The sequence below is a fragment of the Lissotriton vulgaris genome, chromosome 8, assembly GCF_964263255.1.
Source record: "Lissotriton vulgaris chromosome 8, aLisVul1.2, whole genome shotgun sequence".
Lineage (NCBI taxonomy): Eukaryota > Metazoa > Chordata > Amphibia > Caudata > Salamandridae > Lissotriton > Lissotriton vulgaris.
In genome coordinates, this window is record NC_141696.1 from 123,828,956 (window position 1) to 123,847,951 (window position 18,996).

General features: G+C 44.5%; 1 protein-coding gene across 1 annotated transcript in view; it reads left to right on the forward strand.

The window, feature by feature from the left end:
• Positions 1-2,506, forward strand: part of LOC147693579 (olfactory receptor 6N1-like) — a 7,783-nt gene extending 5,277 nt beyond the window's left edge. The window contains exons 2-3 of the mRNA XM_086936052.1: positions 1,314-1,358; positions 1,529-2,506. Of these exons, the coding sequence (XP_086792178.1) occupies positions 1,314-1,358; positions 1,529-2,506 (1,023 nt within the window). The remainder of the gene's footprint in view (positions 1-1,313; positions 1,359-1,528) is intronic.
• The last annotated feature ends 16,490 nt before the right edge of the window (positions 2,507-18,996 follow it).

Consider the following 18,996-nt stretch of genomic DNA (forward strand, 5'->3'; position numbering starts at 1 on the left):
GGCGCAAAAGAATGATGGGTTGGAGAACTACTCTAACTCACTGCCATAGGTTAGACATATTGCTAAAAGCTTCCCATCACCTTTGTGTGTTTCACATACCATAAGTGGGCTAGGTGTGTGATGTTGTTATCCAGCAGCCATTTTCTCTGAGGCTGGTGTCTCTAACGGTAGATGGAATCCTGCTTTACCTGAGTGTGATAAAATCCATGGAAATAGACACAGTGATGGGTAACAATCAGGTCAGTATCACATGCGATCAGTGCATGTTTTTTTCTTTTCAGGGACATAATCGTGACCTATTCATGTTGATATGCTTGACATATTTCTGTATATAACTTATTTAGTCTAGTGTCTGTATTAATCATATCACTCATCGGCTGCATTTTCCTTGTGCAGCTGTAAAATTGCTTACTTTGGATAGAGAAGCTGGGGGATCACTCAAATAAGAGAGAAGGGAAGCCAATAAGAACCCTTGACTGATGCCATTTTGGATTTTAGATTTTTTTTTAGGTTCGTTTTTGGGTCATACCAATGTCTGGATCCTCGTGTCTCTATTTAGAGCTATTATTAGTTGAAACAAGCATGTTTGATAGTAATTCTCAGATTGTTCATGTTCGGCCATAATGTAGCGTGCTTGATCCTATCAAAGCTGAGTAAGAAATCTAAAACTCATCTATCCATTAACTCATATTTGATCCATAGTTTGTTGAACTAGATTACTGGAATGTACAGAGGAAAGGGCATATGGGAAGTAGAGACTTACAAGCCTAACAAAGTTGGTGGGCAAATTCTTTATTGCTGATTAATAAAAATCATCCCAATATACACAACAATTATAACAAATTTGCATTTAGCACAGAGACAATAATTAACTCATTTGAAAATTTGCAGTGTGAAATTTGTCATTTACTTACAATCAAATGTTAACATCAGCTACATTTAAAACATTTATGACGAGGGAAGGTCGCATAGGCGGCTGCAAACTAAAAATAAACTAGAGCAAGGAGATCGCTTCAGTCTACCAAGTTCTAGGATCCTCAAACTAATGATAATGTGAAAAATAACATGGGCCATGTTTTGGGTGTTGAAGCTGGACAATCCATGTGCAATGCCATCATTTTAGCTGACTTTTGAGGACAGATATTTTTAAAGAAAACATAAGAGGATGGTTTCATGTGACATGGCTAAAGCCACCAGAAAACTCAATGGCAATTATGGGAAATTTAGAGAACACTTTTCAATACCTTTATGCAAGGTGTTTGTAAGGAAATTCTTGCATATAAATAAACATTCTTCTGATCCTTTTTCTGTAGACTCGTATGAAGGAAAATTTTGAACTACCTAATTATGAGCAGAAGGTAAGATGCAGGATAGCTATTCCATTCTTTGCATACTATGCTTGGCCATTTATTATAAAGAGGAGAATATTCAATCAAATAACAAGATCTAAAAAGGTAATAGTTATATGATGCTTCAACAATTTTTAGAGACTTTGATGTGGTTATTAACTACCAAATTTCTGTTTCAGATGCTACTCACCAAAATTATGGAAAGCAGGAAACTGCACAATCAGCCCAATGGCTCAGTAACCGAGTTCATCCTATTTGGTTTTCCAAGTTTGCAGGGCTTTCAGATCTTGCTCTTCTGGATCTTTCTCCCCATCTATCTTCTCACTGCCACTGGAAATTCTATTGTATTTTTACTTACCGTCCTCGATCATAAGCTTCAAACCCCCATGTACTTCTTTATCAGTCATCTCTCTTTCCTGGATCTCAGTTTCTCCACAGTGACTTTGCCAAAAATGCTGGCCAATTTTCTGATGAACAGCAAAACCATTTCCATTAGTGGGTGCATCTTCCAGATGTATATGTTTCTTTCTTTGGGATCTGCAGAATGTCTCCTGTTGACAGTGATGTCCTTCGATCGGTATTATGCCATTTGTCAACCATTACAGTATGCCATTCACATGACTAAAAAACTCTGCATTCAGCTTGCACTTGTTTCCTGGATTGGAGGATTCCTCGCCCCCTTCATACAAGCCATTTTAGCCTCAAGACTGCCCTTCTGTGGATCAAATGTGATCCATCATTATTACTGTGACCATCCACCCCTGCTCCATCTTGCCTGCGCTAACACTTCCCTCAATGTTGCCATAGGATCCTCCATCAGTTTCTTTCTTATAATTTCATCTTTTTCTCTGATTCTGTTTTCTTATGCTAAAATCATATTGTCCATTATTAAAATTAGTTCGCAAGGTGGGAGAAGAAAAACATTTTCAACCTGTGCTTCTCATTTAATTGTGGTAAATCTGTTTTACTTGCCAATCATTTTTATGTACATACGTCCTGCTGCATCTGTTGTCTCTGAGGTAGACTCTCTTGTTGCTGTTCTTTATTCTGTATTAACACCCATGCTCAATCCTATGATATACACCCTGAGGAACAAAGACATCAAGGAGGCATTCAGGAGGAAGGTTAGCATCATCAGCATTTCCTCATTCAAGTGAGTTTGATACTGTGATCTTTTTTCAAAGAAGATCCTTGAATCAATATCAAAAGCAGAATGAACAAGTCTGATTTGATAACTTTGGTATATAGTACACATGCTAAACTGTGTGGAAGGTATTATTGTCTCTCCTATCTATGTGTGTGCTACTCAGGAATGTATAATTAATTAATACAATGGCACAACAGATAATAGGGTAAACACCAGGGCAGAAAATGATATTCAAAGCCAAGACGCTTAGAGTTAAACTTGTTCAGGGATGTAAGTACACAATGATAAGGCCTGCTACTGGGAGATGTTAAGTGATTGTTACTTATAATCTGAGAGGCAGTAATCAGTGTTTTTCTCATGTCGGTTTTGCTTTAATGTGGTAATAAACTGATATTTCGCCTTCATACTGTTTTAATTAATGTGTGAATGTGCATTTATTAGTACAGTTAATTAAAATAAAAGGGTCTTGGTCCACATTCATTTTCACAGCCATAGCATGAATGTATTTGTTCTCAGCCTTTATCTATATATTGGATCTTTTTTTTCTTATTTATTTTATTTAAAGAGCTTTATATATCGCTGGCTGTACCCAGGGGGTATCACAGCGCTTTACAGACATTGTTATGGAAGTGTTGGAAAATATAAAGTTAAAACAATTGCACGCTTATAGAGAGTTGGATCAGAGCATTTCCTAGGTGTTGGAGCCCGAAGGATTAAGGTGCCTATTGATGGGAGGATCTTTTAATTGTCTTCTGAAGCTAATGAAGGAGGTGTTTGTTCGGATATGTAGTGGGAGGGAATTCCAGATTGTGGGGGCATTGCCCAAGAAAAAATGTGCTAGAGCTTTTAGCATACTTTTTTGGGTGGGATGCGAAGTAGAATGTTAAACCTTCCACAATTTCTCAAGTGGCCTGCATTGGTGAGATTGGACACAATATAGACTGGTTAACCAGTATGAACATTTTTGTGGGTGAGACAGTCAGCTCTAGAGCAGCAACAGGCTTTGATTAGGAGCTCCTTAACATTATTCAGGGAGGGGGAGATGTGATTGTGTATCTTGACTCCAGTAATCATACTTGCTGCTGCTTTTAGAGTAGCTCTTAAGGGAGCAAAGTATGACTTTGAAGTACAATTGAGGTTGTGTTTCCATAGTCCAGTCTCAGGAGAACCATTGCTTGGGTTGCAATTTTAAGGTTATTCAGAGGAGGAAGGGCGGGCTTAATTTTGTGTAGGAGATTTAGTGTACTAAACTGTATTCTTAATCTGTGGCTTCATGCTTAGGCCCGGGTCCAGGGTAGTACCTAGCGACTCCACAGGGTCAGCCAGAATCAGTTTGCAATTAGAAGCATCAATAGTGTTTAATCATTCTTGGTCCTGGGTGGACTAACGAATGTTGGGTAGGAGAAAACTATTTCTGTCTTGATTGAGTTTCAGATGGTTATGTGATAAGTTTTGGACTTTTAAGAGAGGTGGAATTTAATTGTCGTAAATCCTCTATGTAGGATATTTGTAAGTGGAGCTGAATGTCGCCTGCATAGAGGTGGTATGGGTTGTTGGTATGTTTGAGTTTTATGGTGAGGGTTTGTATGTAGATATTGAAGAGAGTAGGGGAGAGAACTGAGCCTTGGTGGACACCCCTGATTGTGGCAGAAGTATTAGAGATCAAGTTGTTTATTTTTATTTGTTGAGAGGCGTTATGTTGGTAGGAAGTGAACCATTTCAGAACTGCACCATCTGCTCCGAATCTATTTTGGAGGGAGCCCAGAAGCAGTTTGTGACCAACCATTTCAAAGGCTATATATATGTCAAGGAGGCAACACTTATCCTTATCCAGCCCTTTGTGTACGTCATCTACTATACTTAGGATGGCTGTTTCCATGTTGCAGTCTTTCCTAAAGCCTTATTGGAGTGGATCAAGGAGATTGTTGGTGTCAATGTGCTAGTTGAGTTGAGAGAGAACACATTTCTCAATAGTTTTTGCCAGGACAAGAAGATTGGAGATGGTCCTGAAATTGTTGAGGTGATCTGTGCCAGTACAAGGTTTTTTAAGTAGAGAGGTGGCTTGCCCAAGTTTGAAGCAATCGGGCACAACCCCATAACTTAGGGAGCTATTTATTATCTTGGTCCGCAGAAGTGTTAGGGTGTGGTTAAGATTCTTTGCTAGGGAGGCCATGAAAGGGTCTACTAAGTGATAGGAGGGATTAGCTTTCAAAATCATCTTTGAGATGTCCTCCTGCATGAGCCACTTGAATGTCTTGTGGGAAGTGAGGGATTATGAGATTATAGTGCAGTACGAGGGCTCACATAAAGGGGCAGCTCCTTGTGAGATCAAGGAGATTGCTGGTGTGTGCATTCTATCCTTGGCGATGGGAGAGATTCCAAGGATGTAATTCTGCAATCTCATTCAACTGAGAGAGTGAAAATCTGACAGGCAAGAAATGTGAAGGTCACACATTTTCTTTCTTCTGCATTAGGTTTATACGAGGGCACTGACAATGGCAAACAATCTCTGCCATTCTCCTCAGCCCACTGAACGCATGACCACATTTCTGCTCCACTAGGACACCATTTGGCTGCATTGCCCTCACAGAGATGCATCCGACTGATAGATAAATAACAGCCAAGCTGGCGGTCATTTATAAAGCATTGGCAGGAACTACCGTTATGGTGGTTCATCTCCACGCCTTTTGCAGTTTGAGCAGGCTCCATCAACATGTCGGCGCCCTGCTCCAAAGTGTTGTCTCTTCTTAGTTTAAAAAAAAATCCAAATCAGGATTTTTCTTTTGATAATAAAAAATAAAAAGCTCCCCTCACCATAAGAGTGTTGTAGCGTCTGCCGGGCCCGAAATATTTTTATCATCAACTAGACAAATTGTTCATACACTTTATCTCAAGCCTCTTGTTATTTATAGCTTTCAATGTGGTCCTCCAATGGATGTTGTTCTGAGCTGATAGGGACTTGATATTCAGAGGATGAGAAGTTATCAAATGAGGACCAGGAATAGGATAACTGCTATCTTTACCATCAACATCTTACATTAAATAATACTCTACGGCAATTGTTAAATATCAATAACATGAACATTTAACATGAAATGGCATACTGCACAAATATTTAATTAGTAAGGGATTTAATGAAGTAATATCAGGCCTCAGAAATTAAAAGTATAACCAGGATAAACCTTTTTCAGCAGAGGCAGCTTTGATCTCGTACAGTGTAGGTCAATTGGGAAATCAGTTCATACAAACCCTCAGGAAAGTTCAACAAAGTTTGAGAGACTCTCCTTCTCTTCCGAAAGGGCCTTAAAACTCTGCTCTTTACTGAAGCCTACTCCTAGGCCTCTATGCCCTATATTCCTACATTTGTACCTAGCTATTTTCCATCAATTGCGCTTTGACGCCTTCGGGCATAGTTGGCTTTACAAATCTCTATTCAATCAATCAATCAGAGACCATTTCCAGTTCATGAAAGACAGCAATCTGTCTCAGTCTATCACTGCTAAAGGGAAGTCACAGCAGCATGATGTGAACCCTTCAGCTGAAAGGTTTAAAACTGCTCTAGCACATCGGTCGGCAGCAAATCACAATGTTATGTCACAAGCCTTCAGATGTCCAAGCTGTCACCGCCACCCTTTCGCTCGCTCATGCTCTAGAACTCATTTCGCTCCAAAATTGAAGTAATCATACTCCATAAGTTTCTTATGTGACACGCCCTGACATCACCAAAAATGTGAGACCACTTGGTCTCCATTGGACAGTCAAAATGAGACAAGGGTGATGTAGCAGGAAAGAAGATACAAATCCGGAACAATTAAGTTAATCGATTACACAGCTTCCCTAAGTCATGTAGGTGCAGGACATGTTGAACAACTAAATATTTCAGAAGAAATATTAACTTTGCCAAGCAACTGTTTTAGGATGTTGCTAATTTGTATCAGTTGACCCATCCTGCACAAAGGATGTCAAAGGAAACACTTCTTGGTTCAAATACATTTTGCAATTCTGTTGAGTTTTCCCACGGGCTTTGAAACATTCAGTCCATGACTTCGATGGAAGAAGGGGAAGTAAAATGTGAGGCCTACATGAAGTTCAGCTAATATATGACAATGACCATGTTAAATTGTGAATCACCCCTTAAAACGAGACTAACTTATAACTTCAGAAGACATTAATAAACATTTCAGTTCTGAGCTAAATGAATAAATATATATATAAGCATAGGGTACTCATAAAGCTTTTAATTGGAATGTTATTCAGGGTTTACTATATACATATTTAGAAATAATTCCACAAAAACAGTTAAACAAAACTGTGTAGCCCCTACTTTTCTTTTGTTTGTTTTTTTGGTGCACATGTTATTACAAGAGGTAATAATTTCAAATGTTCTATTGTGACAGAGTTCCCTCTCCACATCAACACATAATCAGGCCGATATAGTGGGTAGTGGGTAAGCCCATTACTTTGCATTGGTTGGCATTCCTGTCAGGTGTGGTGTGGAGCAGCGGCCAGGGCAGCTGACTTCTGCTCACGGTTCAATCCCCAGCTCTGGTGGCAGATCAGCTCAGCACCATGTGGCTCTGGGCAATAGCTCACTTAATCTCCATGATGGCTCCCAGCACCTTGAGACCCGTAAGGGTGAGTAGTTTGTGCTTTACAAATACCGGATTTTTTTTTACTCACATTTACAGGCATCTTATTTATTTTGTGGCTCCATTTCCTCTTCTTGAGTTTGTCCCTCAACTGGAAAATACCTTCTTTATCATTCTTTTGATTGGCTGACTTGTATCCCTCCTCAGTTCCACCTCAGGGTACTGCTTCTTTTTCTTTTTCTTCCAGTTCTTAAGGGAGACCATATGTTTGCTTGCTCGCTGTCCCATGTACTGCTTCCCTCTCACCCACACTGCAGTACTCTCCATGTCCCCCCCTAAGTGGCCTATTAGGATGGCCGGCCATCCCTGCGGAGGTGGGACCATCCGCCATTGGTGTGCTGGTACCGCCCGCTGAATTAGGATGCACCCGTCACACGGGCGGGTGTATCCTGGTAGGTTAACATTGCGGATGGTGCTGCTGGCTGCAGCACCATCCGCAATGTCAAAACACCATGTTTTGCATTGCTATGCACAACGTGGCAGGCATTACGCGGTGCCTGCCACCTTGAGCCTCGCAATGTAGGGGGGTACCATAGGTACCCCTCAAGTGCAGCCACCCACCCCCCCTCCCGGCGGCCCCAATGGACCCATGGCAGAAAGGCTGGTTATTGCTGGCATCCTAATCAGGTGGACGGTGCCTACTCGGCACCGCCACTATTTTGGGCTCCCTGTCCGTCCGCCTGGCAATTGGGACGGTTGCTGGCGGCGGACGGTCTTTGTGTCTACTACCGACACATTCATGTTCCCACCGCCATCCTAATCTGGCAGTGGGGGATATCTGTTCGATGGCGGAAGGACCGCCACCGCAGGGCCGGTGGTTGCCAACACTGGCCCTGTGGTGGCGGTCCTTCCGCCATCATAATCAGCTCCTACATTTCTCCATTTCTTTGCCTACCCCTTCTTATCCTGTTTTGCTTTTTTGTCTTATCTTTTTAAATAGATACCCACTCATTGCCTTCTCTCCTAAGCGTTGAGCCCACTGTCTGTCAAAGTGGGTTTACTGACAGAATATTGATGACAAAACATCAATGTTACAAATATCGGAAAAAATATATAGAATACAATAATATTTACTCCCATACCTACAAAGGTAAGTGTACAAACATCGAATCAAAAATATTAAAGTAAAAATATAGATGCAAAAAATATTGTTTTAAATATATATAAAACAACATATTATACATTAAATATATTAACTATTTATATTAAATTTAATATGCATTTTACCACAGTATAACAAATAAACTTAATAAATAAACAAACACACAGACATAATAATGTATACATATATATTTACTTTAAAATAATTAATAAACTGTCTTTAATTAATTTGAAAACTTTAAAATTGAATAAAAATAATATATATATTTACCAATAATTTAAAACATTAAACTATTAGAAAATATTTAAACTTACATTTCCGATTACAATCAGTGCAACAGTAGGGAAAGTGTTGGATAGCAAAATAATTAAATGTACTATTCCCACTCAAAAGAATGCAAAGTACGGAAAGTATTGGATAGCTGAGGAGTAAAAATTACCATTCCCACTCCAAAGAGTGCAACAGTAGGGAAAGTGTTGGATAGAGGCGGGGTAAAAATTACTATTCCCACTCCAGCGAGAGCAACAGTAGGAAAAGTGTTGAATAGCGGAGGGGAAAATATTTCTATTCCCACTCCAAAGAATGCAACAGTACGGAAAGTATTGGATAGTGGAGTCGTAAAAATTATTATTCCCACTCCAAAGAGTGCAACAGTAGGGAAAGTGTTGGATAGCAGAGAGGTAAAAATTACTATTTCCACTCCAGTGGTGCAACAGTAGGGAAAGTGTTGGATAGCAGAGGGGTAAAATGTACTACTCCCACTCAAGTGAGAGTAACAGTAGGTAAAGTGTTGGATAGCGGAGGGAAAAACTTCCTATTCCCATTGCAAAGAATGCAACAGTACGGAAAGTAATGGATAGCAGAGGAGTGAAAATTACTATTCCCACTCCAAAGAGTGCAATAGTAGAGAAAATGTTGGATAGTGGACAGGTGGAAACTACTATTCCTACTCCAAGCACTACAACAGTAGGGAAAGTGTTGGATAGCGGAATAGAAAAAATATACTATTCCCACTCCAGTGAATGAAACAGTGGGGGAAGTGTTGTATAGCAAAGGGGAAAAAATTACTATTCCCACTCCAAAGAATGCGACAATAGGGAAAGTATTGGATAGCGTAGGGGCAAAAATTACTATTACCACTCCAGTGAATGCAGCATTAGGGAAAGTGTTGGATAGTGGAGAGGTAAAAATTGCTATTCCCACTCCAGTGAGTGCAACAGTAGGGAAAGTGTTGGATAGCGGAGGGGTACAAATTTCTAGTCCCACTACAATGAGAGCAAAATTAGGAAAAGTGTTAGATAGCGGAGGGGTAAAAATTACTATTCCCACTCCAGTGAGAGCAGCAGTAGGGAAAGTGTTGGATAGCGGAGGGGAAAAAAATACTATTCCCACCCCAAAGAGTGCCACAGTATGGAATGTTTTGGATAGCGGAGGGGTAAAAATTACTATTCCCACTCCAGTGAGTAAAACAGTAGGGGAAGTGTTGGATAGCGAAAGGATGAAAATTACTATTTTAACTCAAACTGTTCAAACAAAAATAAAACCGTAAAAATTATAAAAAAATTAAAAAACTATATTTTGAAATTAAAAATCAAATATATTAAATATATACAAATTACAAATATAATATAAATTACATATACAAAACCTACAAATAATATTTAATATAAAATAATAAATAAATGTATAAAATAACATTATTTTAAACTAGAAAATATTTACAAACAAATACATTAATCAATACATTCATGTATTTATTGTATTTCCTATCCTATAACACGAAAGTTGCAGCGCCAAAAAAATGGCACTGTACCCACGGGCACTCCTCTGAGACTTTAAGTCTCTACGATTCGTATTGATGTAATCCGTTTGTTATAAGTGTAAGAATTCTCAATTACTCATTGGTAGGTCAATGTAATGACTTCTTTAATCCAGTCTTTTATTCAAATCATTTCTTCAAAATTGTAACATTATTGATCAATTCCATCAAATTTCAACAGTGCATGACAATCGCTTCTTCATTTGATATCATCTCAAATTGCGATGTAAGTATCCCTATGCATTTCGGGACCCAGCCCTTCTTCGTGGGATACACTTATAATCTGAAATTCAGAAAATCTAAGTTTTACTCATAGGGACTGTTGACTCTTCCTACACCAAGCTCATAAATGGGGTGATCATGCTTGTGAAAACCGAAAATAAATGGTAAGTGAATGAGAAGTGACTGTTTGTGTTGAGTCAAATTCAAAAGGACTGTGAAATGTGTAAAGATAAAAACTGCGAGTGAAACATAACCAAATGGTGCACCGTAATTGCAAAAGTGGAAAAACATGTAAAGATCTAGACTGTGGGTGAAATATAACAAAAAAGTGCGCTGTGAACGATTAATAAATGCAAAGGTGAAAGAACATGTGCTCGTTACGGTGGGGTTCGAAAGATTGGAAAATTACTGGTTCAATCGACGTGTGTTCGATGTTAGTCACGAATCGTTATCTGCTTACGAAATGGGGATAAATCGGGTGCTGAGACTCTTACCGCATAAATGAATGAGACGGCATGTCAAAATTTCCTCGTACAAAAATTGTCAGTGACCCAAAACTCCGTCAAAAAGATCCCACGTGTGGATGAGAGAAAACAAAGATGGACTTATGTGCCCTAAGTGCGCTGGGGATGCCCAGACGTGGGCCCCAGGCACTCCACACCACTTGGAGTCAAGCTAGCCGGGCTGATGAGAGGTGTTACCTCGAAACCGGTCCGGTCCTCGGATGCTTGATTCCGTTCTGGGAAGGACATGGCTTTTGTAGTTCGGACTGGACTGTTCCCATGGGGCAACAGGGTCAGAGCTGATTTGCATATCGCCATTGTCTAACCCAGGGTGGTGTGGAGTGCAAAAAAACGATGGATTTGGGCCCAGATCTTTTGACTGGGGGAGTGTGTGACATTGATCCACATTCAGTCCATCACTTGTTGTTTTTGCAATTGCCGCCCTAAGTGCGCTGGGGATGCCCAGACGTGGGTCCCAGGCACTCCACACCACTTGGAGTCAAGCTAGCCGGGCTGATGAGAGGTGTTACCTCGAAACCGGTCCGGTCCTCGGATGCTTGATTCCGTTCTGGGAAGGACATGGCTTTTGTAGTTCGGACTGGACTGTTCCCATGGGGCAACAGGGTCAGAGCTGATTTGCATATCGCCATTGTCTAACCCAGGGTGGTGTGGAGTGCAAAAAAACGATGGATTTGGGCCCAGATCTTTTGACTGGGGGAGTGTGTGACATTGATCCACATTCAGTCCATCACTTGTTGTTTTTGCAATTGCCGCCCTAAGTGCGCTGGGGATGCCCAGACGTGGGTCCCAGGCACTCCACACCACTTGGAGTCAAGCTAGCCGGGCTGATGAGAGGTGTTACCTCGAAACCGGTCCGGTCCTCGGATGCTTGATTCCGTTCTGGGAAGGACATGGCTTTTGTAGTTCGGACTGGACTGTTCCCATGGGGCAACAGGGTCAGAGCTGATTTGCATATCGCCATTGTCTAACCCAGGGTGGTGTGGAGTGCAAAAAAACGATGGATTTGGGCCCAGATCTTTTGACTGGGGGAGTGTGTGACATTGATCCACATTCAGTCCATCACTTGTTGTTTTTGCAATTGCCGCCCTAAGTGCGCTGGGGATGCCCAGACGTGGGTCCCAGGCACTCCACACCACTTGGAGTCAAGCTAGCCGGGCTGATGAGAGGTGTTACCTCGAAACCGGTTCGGTCCTCGGATGCTTGATTCCGTTCTGGGAAGGACATGGCTTTTGTAGTTCGGACTGGACTGTTCCCATGGGGCAACAGGGTCAGAGCTGATTTGCATATCGCCATTGTCTAACCCAGGGTGGTGTGGAGTGCAAAAAAACGATGGATTTGGGCCCAGATCTTTTGACTGGGGGAGTGTGTGACATTGATCCACATTCAGTCCATCACTTGTTGTTTTTGCAATTGCCGCCCTAAGTGCGCTGGGGATGCCCAGACGTGGGTCCCAGGCACTCCACACCACTTGGAGTCAAGCTAGCCGGGCTGATGAGAGGTGTTACCTCGAAACCGGTCCGGTCCTCGGATGCTTGATTCCGTTCTGGGAAGGACATGGCTTTTGTAGTTCGGACTGGACTGTTCCCATGGGGCAACAGGGTCAGAGCTGATTTGCATATCGCCATTGTCTAACCCAGGGTGGTGTGGAGTGCAAAAAAACGATGGATTTGGGCCCAGATCTTTTGACTGGGGGAGTGTGTGACATTGATCCACATTCAGTCCATCACTTGTTGTTTTTGCAATTGCCGCCCTAAGTGCGCTGGGGATGCCCAGACGTGGGTCCCAGGCACTCCACACCACTTGGAGTCAAGCTAGCCGGGCTGATGAGAGGTGTTACCTCGAAACCGGTCCGGTCCTCGGATGCTTGATTCCGTTCTGGGAAGGACATGGCTTTTGTAGTTCGGACTGGACTGTTCCCATGGGGCAACAGGGTCAGAGCTGATTTGCATATCGCCATTGTCTAACCCAGGGTGGTGTGGAGTGCAAAAAAACGATGGATTTGGGCCCAGATCTTTTGACTGGGGGAGTGTGTGACATTGATCCACATTCAGTCCATCACTTGTTGTTTTTGCAATTGCCGCCCTAAGTGCGCTGGGGATGCCCAGACGTGGGTCCCAGGCACTCCACACCACTTGGAGTCAAGCTAGCCGGGCTGATGAGAGGTGTTACCTCGAAACCGGTTCGGTCCTCGGATGCTTGATTCCGTTCTGGGAAGGACATGGCTTTTGTAGTTCGGACTGGACTGTTCCCATGGGGCAACAGGGTCAGAGCTGATTTGCATATCGCCATTGTCTAACCCAGGGTGGTGTGGAGTGCAAAAAAACGATGGATTTGGGCCCAGATCTTTTGACTGGGGGAGTGTGTGACATTGATCCACATTCAGTCCATCACTTGTTGTTTTTGCAATTGCCGCCCTAAGTGCGCTGGGGATGCCCAGACGTGGGTCCCAGGCACTCCACACCACTTGGAGTCAAGCTAGCCGGGCTGATGAGAGGTGTTACCTCGAAACCGGTCCGGTCCTCGGATGCTTGATTCCGTTCTGGGAAGGACATGGCTTTTGTAGTTCGGACTGGACTGTTCCCATGGGGCAACAGGGTCAGAGCTGATTTGCATATCGCCATTGTCTAACCCAGGGTGGTGTGGAGTGCAAAAAAACGATGGATTTGGCCCAGATCTTTTGACTGGGGGAGTGTGTGACATTGATCCACATTCAGTCCATCACTTGTTGTTTTTGCAATTGCCGCCCTAAGTGCGCTGGGGATGCCCAGACGTGGGTCCCAGGCACTCCACACCACTTGGAGTCAAGCTAGCCGGGCTGATGAGAGGTGTTACCTCGAAACCGGTCCGGTCCTCGGATGCTTGATTCCGTTCTGGGAAGGACATGGCTTTTGTAGTTCGGACTGGACTGTTCCCATGGGGCAACAGGGTCAGAGCTGATTTGCATAACGCCATTGTCTAACCCAGGGTGGTGTGGAGTGCAAAAAAACGATGGATTTGGGCCCAGATCTTTTGACTGGGGGAGTGTGTGACATTGATCCACATTCAGTCCATCACTTGTTGTTTTTGCAATTGCCGCCCTAAGTGCGCTGGGGATGCCCAGACGTGGGTCCCAGGCACTCCACACCACTTGGAGTCAAGCTAGCCGGGCTGATGAGAGGTGTTACCTCGAAACCGGTCCGGTCCTCGGATGCTTGATTCCGTTCTGGGAAGGACATGGCTTTTGTAGTTCGGACTGGACTGTTCCCATGGGGCAACAGGGTCAGAGCTGATTTGCATATCGCCATTGTCTAACCCAGGGTGGTGTGGAGTGCAAAAAAACGATGGATTTGGGCCCAGATCTTTTGACTGGGGGAGTGTGTGACATTGATCCACATTCAGTCCATCACTTGTTGTTTTTGCAATTGCCGCCCTAAGTGCGCTGGGGATGCCCAGACATGGGTCCCAGGCACTCCACACCACTTGGAGTCAAGCTAGCCGGGCTGATGAGAGGTGTTACCTCGAAACCGGTCCGGTCCTCGGATGCTTGATTCCGTTCTGGGAAGGACATGGCTTTTGTAGTTCGGACTGGACTGTTCCCATGGGGCAACAGGGTCAGAGCTGATTTGCATATCGCCATTGTCTAACCCAGGGTGGTGTGGAGTGCAAAAAAACGATGGATTTGGGCCCAGATCTTTTGACTGGGGGAGTGTGTGACATTGATCCACATTCAGTCCATCACTTGTTGTTTTTGCAATTGCCGCCCTAAGTGCGCTGGGGATGCCCAGACGTGGGTCCCAGGCACTCCACACCACTTGGAGTCAAGCTAGCCGGGCTGATGAGAGGTGTTACCTCGAAACCGGTCCGGTCCTCGGATGCTTGATTCCGTTCTGGGAAGGACATGGCTTTTGTAGTTCGGACTGGACTGTTCCCATGGGGCAACAGGGTCAGAGCTGATTTGCATATCGCCATTGTCTAACCCAGGGTGGTGTGGAGTGCAAAAAAACGATGGATTTGGGCCCAGATCTTTTGACTGGGGGAGTGTGTGACATTGATCCACATTCAGTCCATCACTTGTTGTTTTTGCAATTGCCGCCCTAAGTGCGCTGGGGATGCCCAGACGTGGGTCCCAGGCACTCCACACCACTTGGAGTCAAGCTAGCCGGGCTGATGAGAGGTGTTACCTCGAAACCGGTCCGGTCCTTGGATGCTTGATTCCGTTCTGGGAAGGACATGGCTTTTGTAGTTCGGACTGGACTGTTCCCATGGGGCAACAGGGTCAGAGCTGATTTGCATATCGCCATTGTCTAACCCAGGGTGGTGTGGAGTGCAAAAAAACGATGGATTTGGGCCCAGATCTTTTGACTGGGGGAGTGTGTGACATTGATCCACATTCAGTCCATCACTTGTTGTTTTTGCAATTGCCGCCCTAAGTGCGCTGGGGATGCCCAGACGTGGGTCCCAGGCACTCCACACCACTTGGAGTCAAGCTAGCCGGGCTGATGAGAGGTGTTACCTCGAAACCGGTCCGGTCCTCGGATGCTTGATTCCGTTCTGGGAAGGACATGGCTTTTGTAGTTCGGACTGGACTGTTCCCATGGGGCAACAGGGTCAGAGCTGATTTGCATATCGCCATTGTCTAACCCAGGGTGGTGTGGAGTGCAAAAAAACGATGGATTTGGGCCCAGATCTTTTGACTGGGGGAGTGTGTGACATTGATCCACATTCAGTCCATCACTTGTTGTTTTTGCAATTGCCGCCCTAAGTGCGCTGGGGATGCCCAGACATGGGTCCCAGGCACTCCACACCACTTGGAGTCAAGCTAGCCGGGCTGATGAGAGGTGTTACCTCGAAACCGGTCCGGTCCTCGGATGCTTGATTCCGTTCTGGGAAGGACATGGCTTTTGTAGTTCGGACTGGACTGTTCCCATGGGGCAACAGGGTCAGAGCTGATTTGCATATCGCCATTGTCTAACCCAGGGTGGTGTGGAGTGCAAAAAAACGATGGATTTGGGCCCAGATCTTTTGACTGGGGGAGTGTGTGACATTGATCCACATTCAGTCCATCACTTGTTGTTTTTGCAATTGCCGCCCTAAGTGCGCTGGGGATGCCCAGACGTGGGTCCCAGGCACTCCACACCACTTGGAGTCAAGCTAGCCGGGCTGATGAGAGGTGTTACCTCGAAACCGGTCCGGTCCTCGGATGCTTGATTCCGTTCTGGGAAGGACATGGCTTTTGTAGTTCGGACTGGACTGTTCCCATGGGGCAACAGGGTCAGAGCTGATTTGCATATCGCCATTGTCTAACCCAGGGTGGTGTGGAGTGCAAAAAAACGATGGATTTGGGCCCAGATCTTTTGACTGGGGGAGTGTGTGACATTGATCCACATTCAGTCCATCACTTGTTGTTTTTGCAATTGCCGCCCTAAGTGCGCTGGGGATGCCCAGACGTGGGTCCCAGGCACTCCACACCACTTGGAGTCAAGCTAGCCGGGCTGATGAGAGGTGTTACCTCGAAACCGGTCCGGTCCTCGGATGCTTGATTCCGTTCTGGGAAGGACATGGCTTTTGTAGTTCGGACTGGACTGTTCCCATGGGGCAACAGGGTCAGAGCTGATTTGCATATCGCCATTGTCTAACCCAGGGTGGTGTGGAGTGTAAAAAAACGATGGATTTGGGCCCAGATCTTTTGACTGGGGGAGTGTGTGACATTGATCCACATTCAGTCCATCACTTGTTGTTTTTGCAATTGCCGCCCCAAGTGCGCTGGGGATGCCCAGACGTGGGTCCCAGGCACTCCACACCACTTGGAGTCAAGCTAGCCGGGCTGATGAGAGGTGTTACCTCGAAACCGGTCCGGTCCTCGGATGCTTGATTCCGTTCTGGGAAGGACATGGCTTTTGTAGTTCGGACTGGACTGTTCCCATGGGGCAACAGGGTCAGAGCTGATTTGCATATCGCCATTGTCTAACCCAGGGTGGTGTGGAGTGCAAAAAAACGATGGATTTGGGCCCAGATCTTTTGACTGGGGGAGTGTGTGACATTGATCCACATTCAGTCCATCACTTGTTGTTTTTGCAATTGCCGCCCTAAGTGCGCTGGGGATGCCCAGACGTGGGTCCCAGGCACTCCACACCACTTGGAGTCAAGCTAGCCGGGCTGATGAGAGGTGTTACCTCGAAACCGGTCCGGTCCTCGGATGCTTGATTCCGTTCTGGGAAGGACATGGCTTTTGTAGTTCGGACTGGACTGTTCCCATGGGGCAACAGGGTCAGAGCTGATTTGCATATCGCCATTGTCTAACCCAGGGTGGTGTGGAGTGCAAAAAAACGATGGATTTGGGCCCAGATCTTTTGACTGGGGGAGTGTGTGACATTGATCCACATTCAGTCCATCACTTGTTGTTTTTGCAATTGCCGCCCTAAGTGCGCTGGGGATGCCCAGACGTGGGTCCCAGGCACTCCACACCACTTGGAGTCAAGCTAGCCGGGCTGATGAGAGGTGTTACCTCGAAACCGGTCCGGTCCTCGGATGCTTGATTCCGTTCTGGGAAGGACATGGCTTTTGTAGTTCGGACTGGACTGTTCCCATGGGGCAACAGGGTCAGAGCTGATTTGCATATCGCCATTGTCTAACCCAGGGTGGTGTGGAGTGCAAAAAAACGATGGATTTGGGCCCAGATCTTTTGACTGGGGGAGTGTGTGACATTGATCCACATTCAGTCCATCACTTGTTGTTTTTGCAATTGCCGCCCTAAGTGCGCTGGGGATGCCCAGACGTGGGTCCCAGGCACTCCACACCACTTGGAGTCAAGCTAGCCGGGCTGATGAGAGGTGTTACCTCGAAACCGGTCCGGTCCTCGGATGCTTGATTCCGTTCTGGGAAGGACATGGCTTTTGTAGTTCGGACTGGACTGTTCCCATGGGGCAACAGGGTCAGAGCTGATTTGCATATCGCCATTGTCTAACCCAGGGTGGTGTGGAGTGCAAAAAAACGATGGATTTGGGCCCAGATCTTTTGACTGGGGGAGTGTGTGACATTGATCCACATTCAGTCCATCACTTGTTGTTTTTGCAATTGCCGCCCTAAGTGCGCTGGGGATGCCCAGACGTGGGTCCCAGGCACTCCACACCACTTGGAGTCAAGCTAGCCGGGCTGATGAGAGGTGTTACCTCGAAACCGGTCCGGTCCTCGGATGCTTGATTCCGTTCTGGGAAGGACATGGCTTTTGTAGTTCGGACTGGACTGTTCCCATGGGGCAACAGGGTCAGAGCTGATTTGCATATCGCCATTGTCTAACCCAGGGTGGTGTGGAGTGCAAAAAAACGATGGATTTGGGCCCAGATCTTTTGACTGGGGGAGTGTGTGACATTGATCCACATTCAGTCCATCACTTGTTGTTTTTGCAATTGCCGGACTTATGTTTGGCAGCCATCTTAAAGTGGTAATGGGACGGTAATAAAACTCAAAGACGGACCCCAGGCCGTATGTGTAAAAGATGAGTCAAAACTCGAAAAAGGACTAACTGTTTGGCAAACATCTTGAGGTGGTGATATTAATAACATGTTTGGGTGGTAATAAACCAGGAAAATAGAGACAAATGGAAAAAGCGAAATAAGGATGGGAACCTACAGTTGAATAATAGAAAAATACTGTTGAAAAAAAATAACAAAGTATTCTATATTGGTTATTTTCGCAATAAACGGTCCGAATGTCTAATGCTACAGAGTATACACATGACGAGGTAAATGAGAGTTAATGTGAACACAGTCAAAAAAGAATATATAATATATTGTCATTGATAGAATGAAGCAGGTTATGTGAATATAACGGAATGATTACATGATAGTGCAACTATAATGTGTGAATGGAACATAAAATGAAATCGTTCATCCCCCATAGGATTTACAGTTGATGTTGCATTAAAGAAAACAGCTGTATTCAATTCAATCATTTAAATATTTAGGCTGACAAGTATCCAGTCTTTTTATCCAAATCAATTTGCGTTGTAATAGTCTCTTCCTGTTGTCTACGCAACAGAAAGAGACTATTACAATGCAAATTGATTTGGATAAAAAGACTGGATAGTTGTCAGCCTAAAGGTTTAAATGATCGAATTGAATACAGCTCTTTTCTTTAATGCAACATCAACTGTAATCATTCCATTATATTCACATAACCTACTTAATTCTATCAATGACAATATAT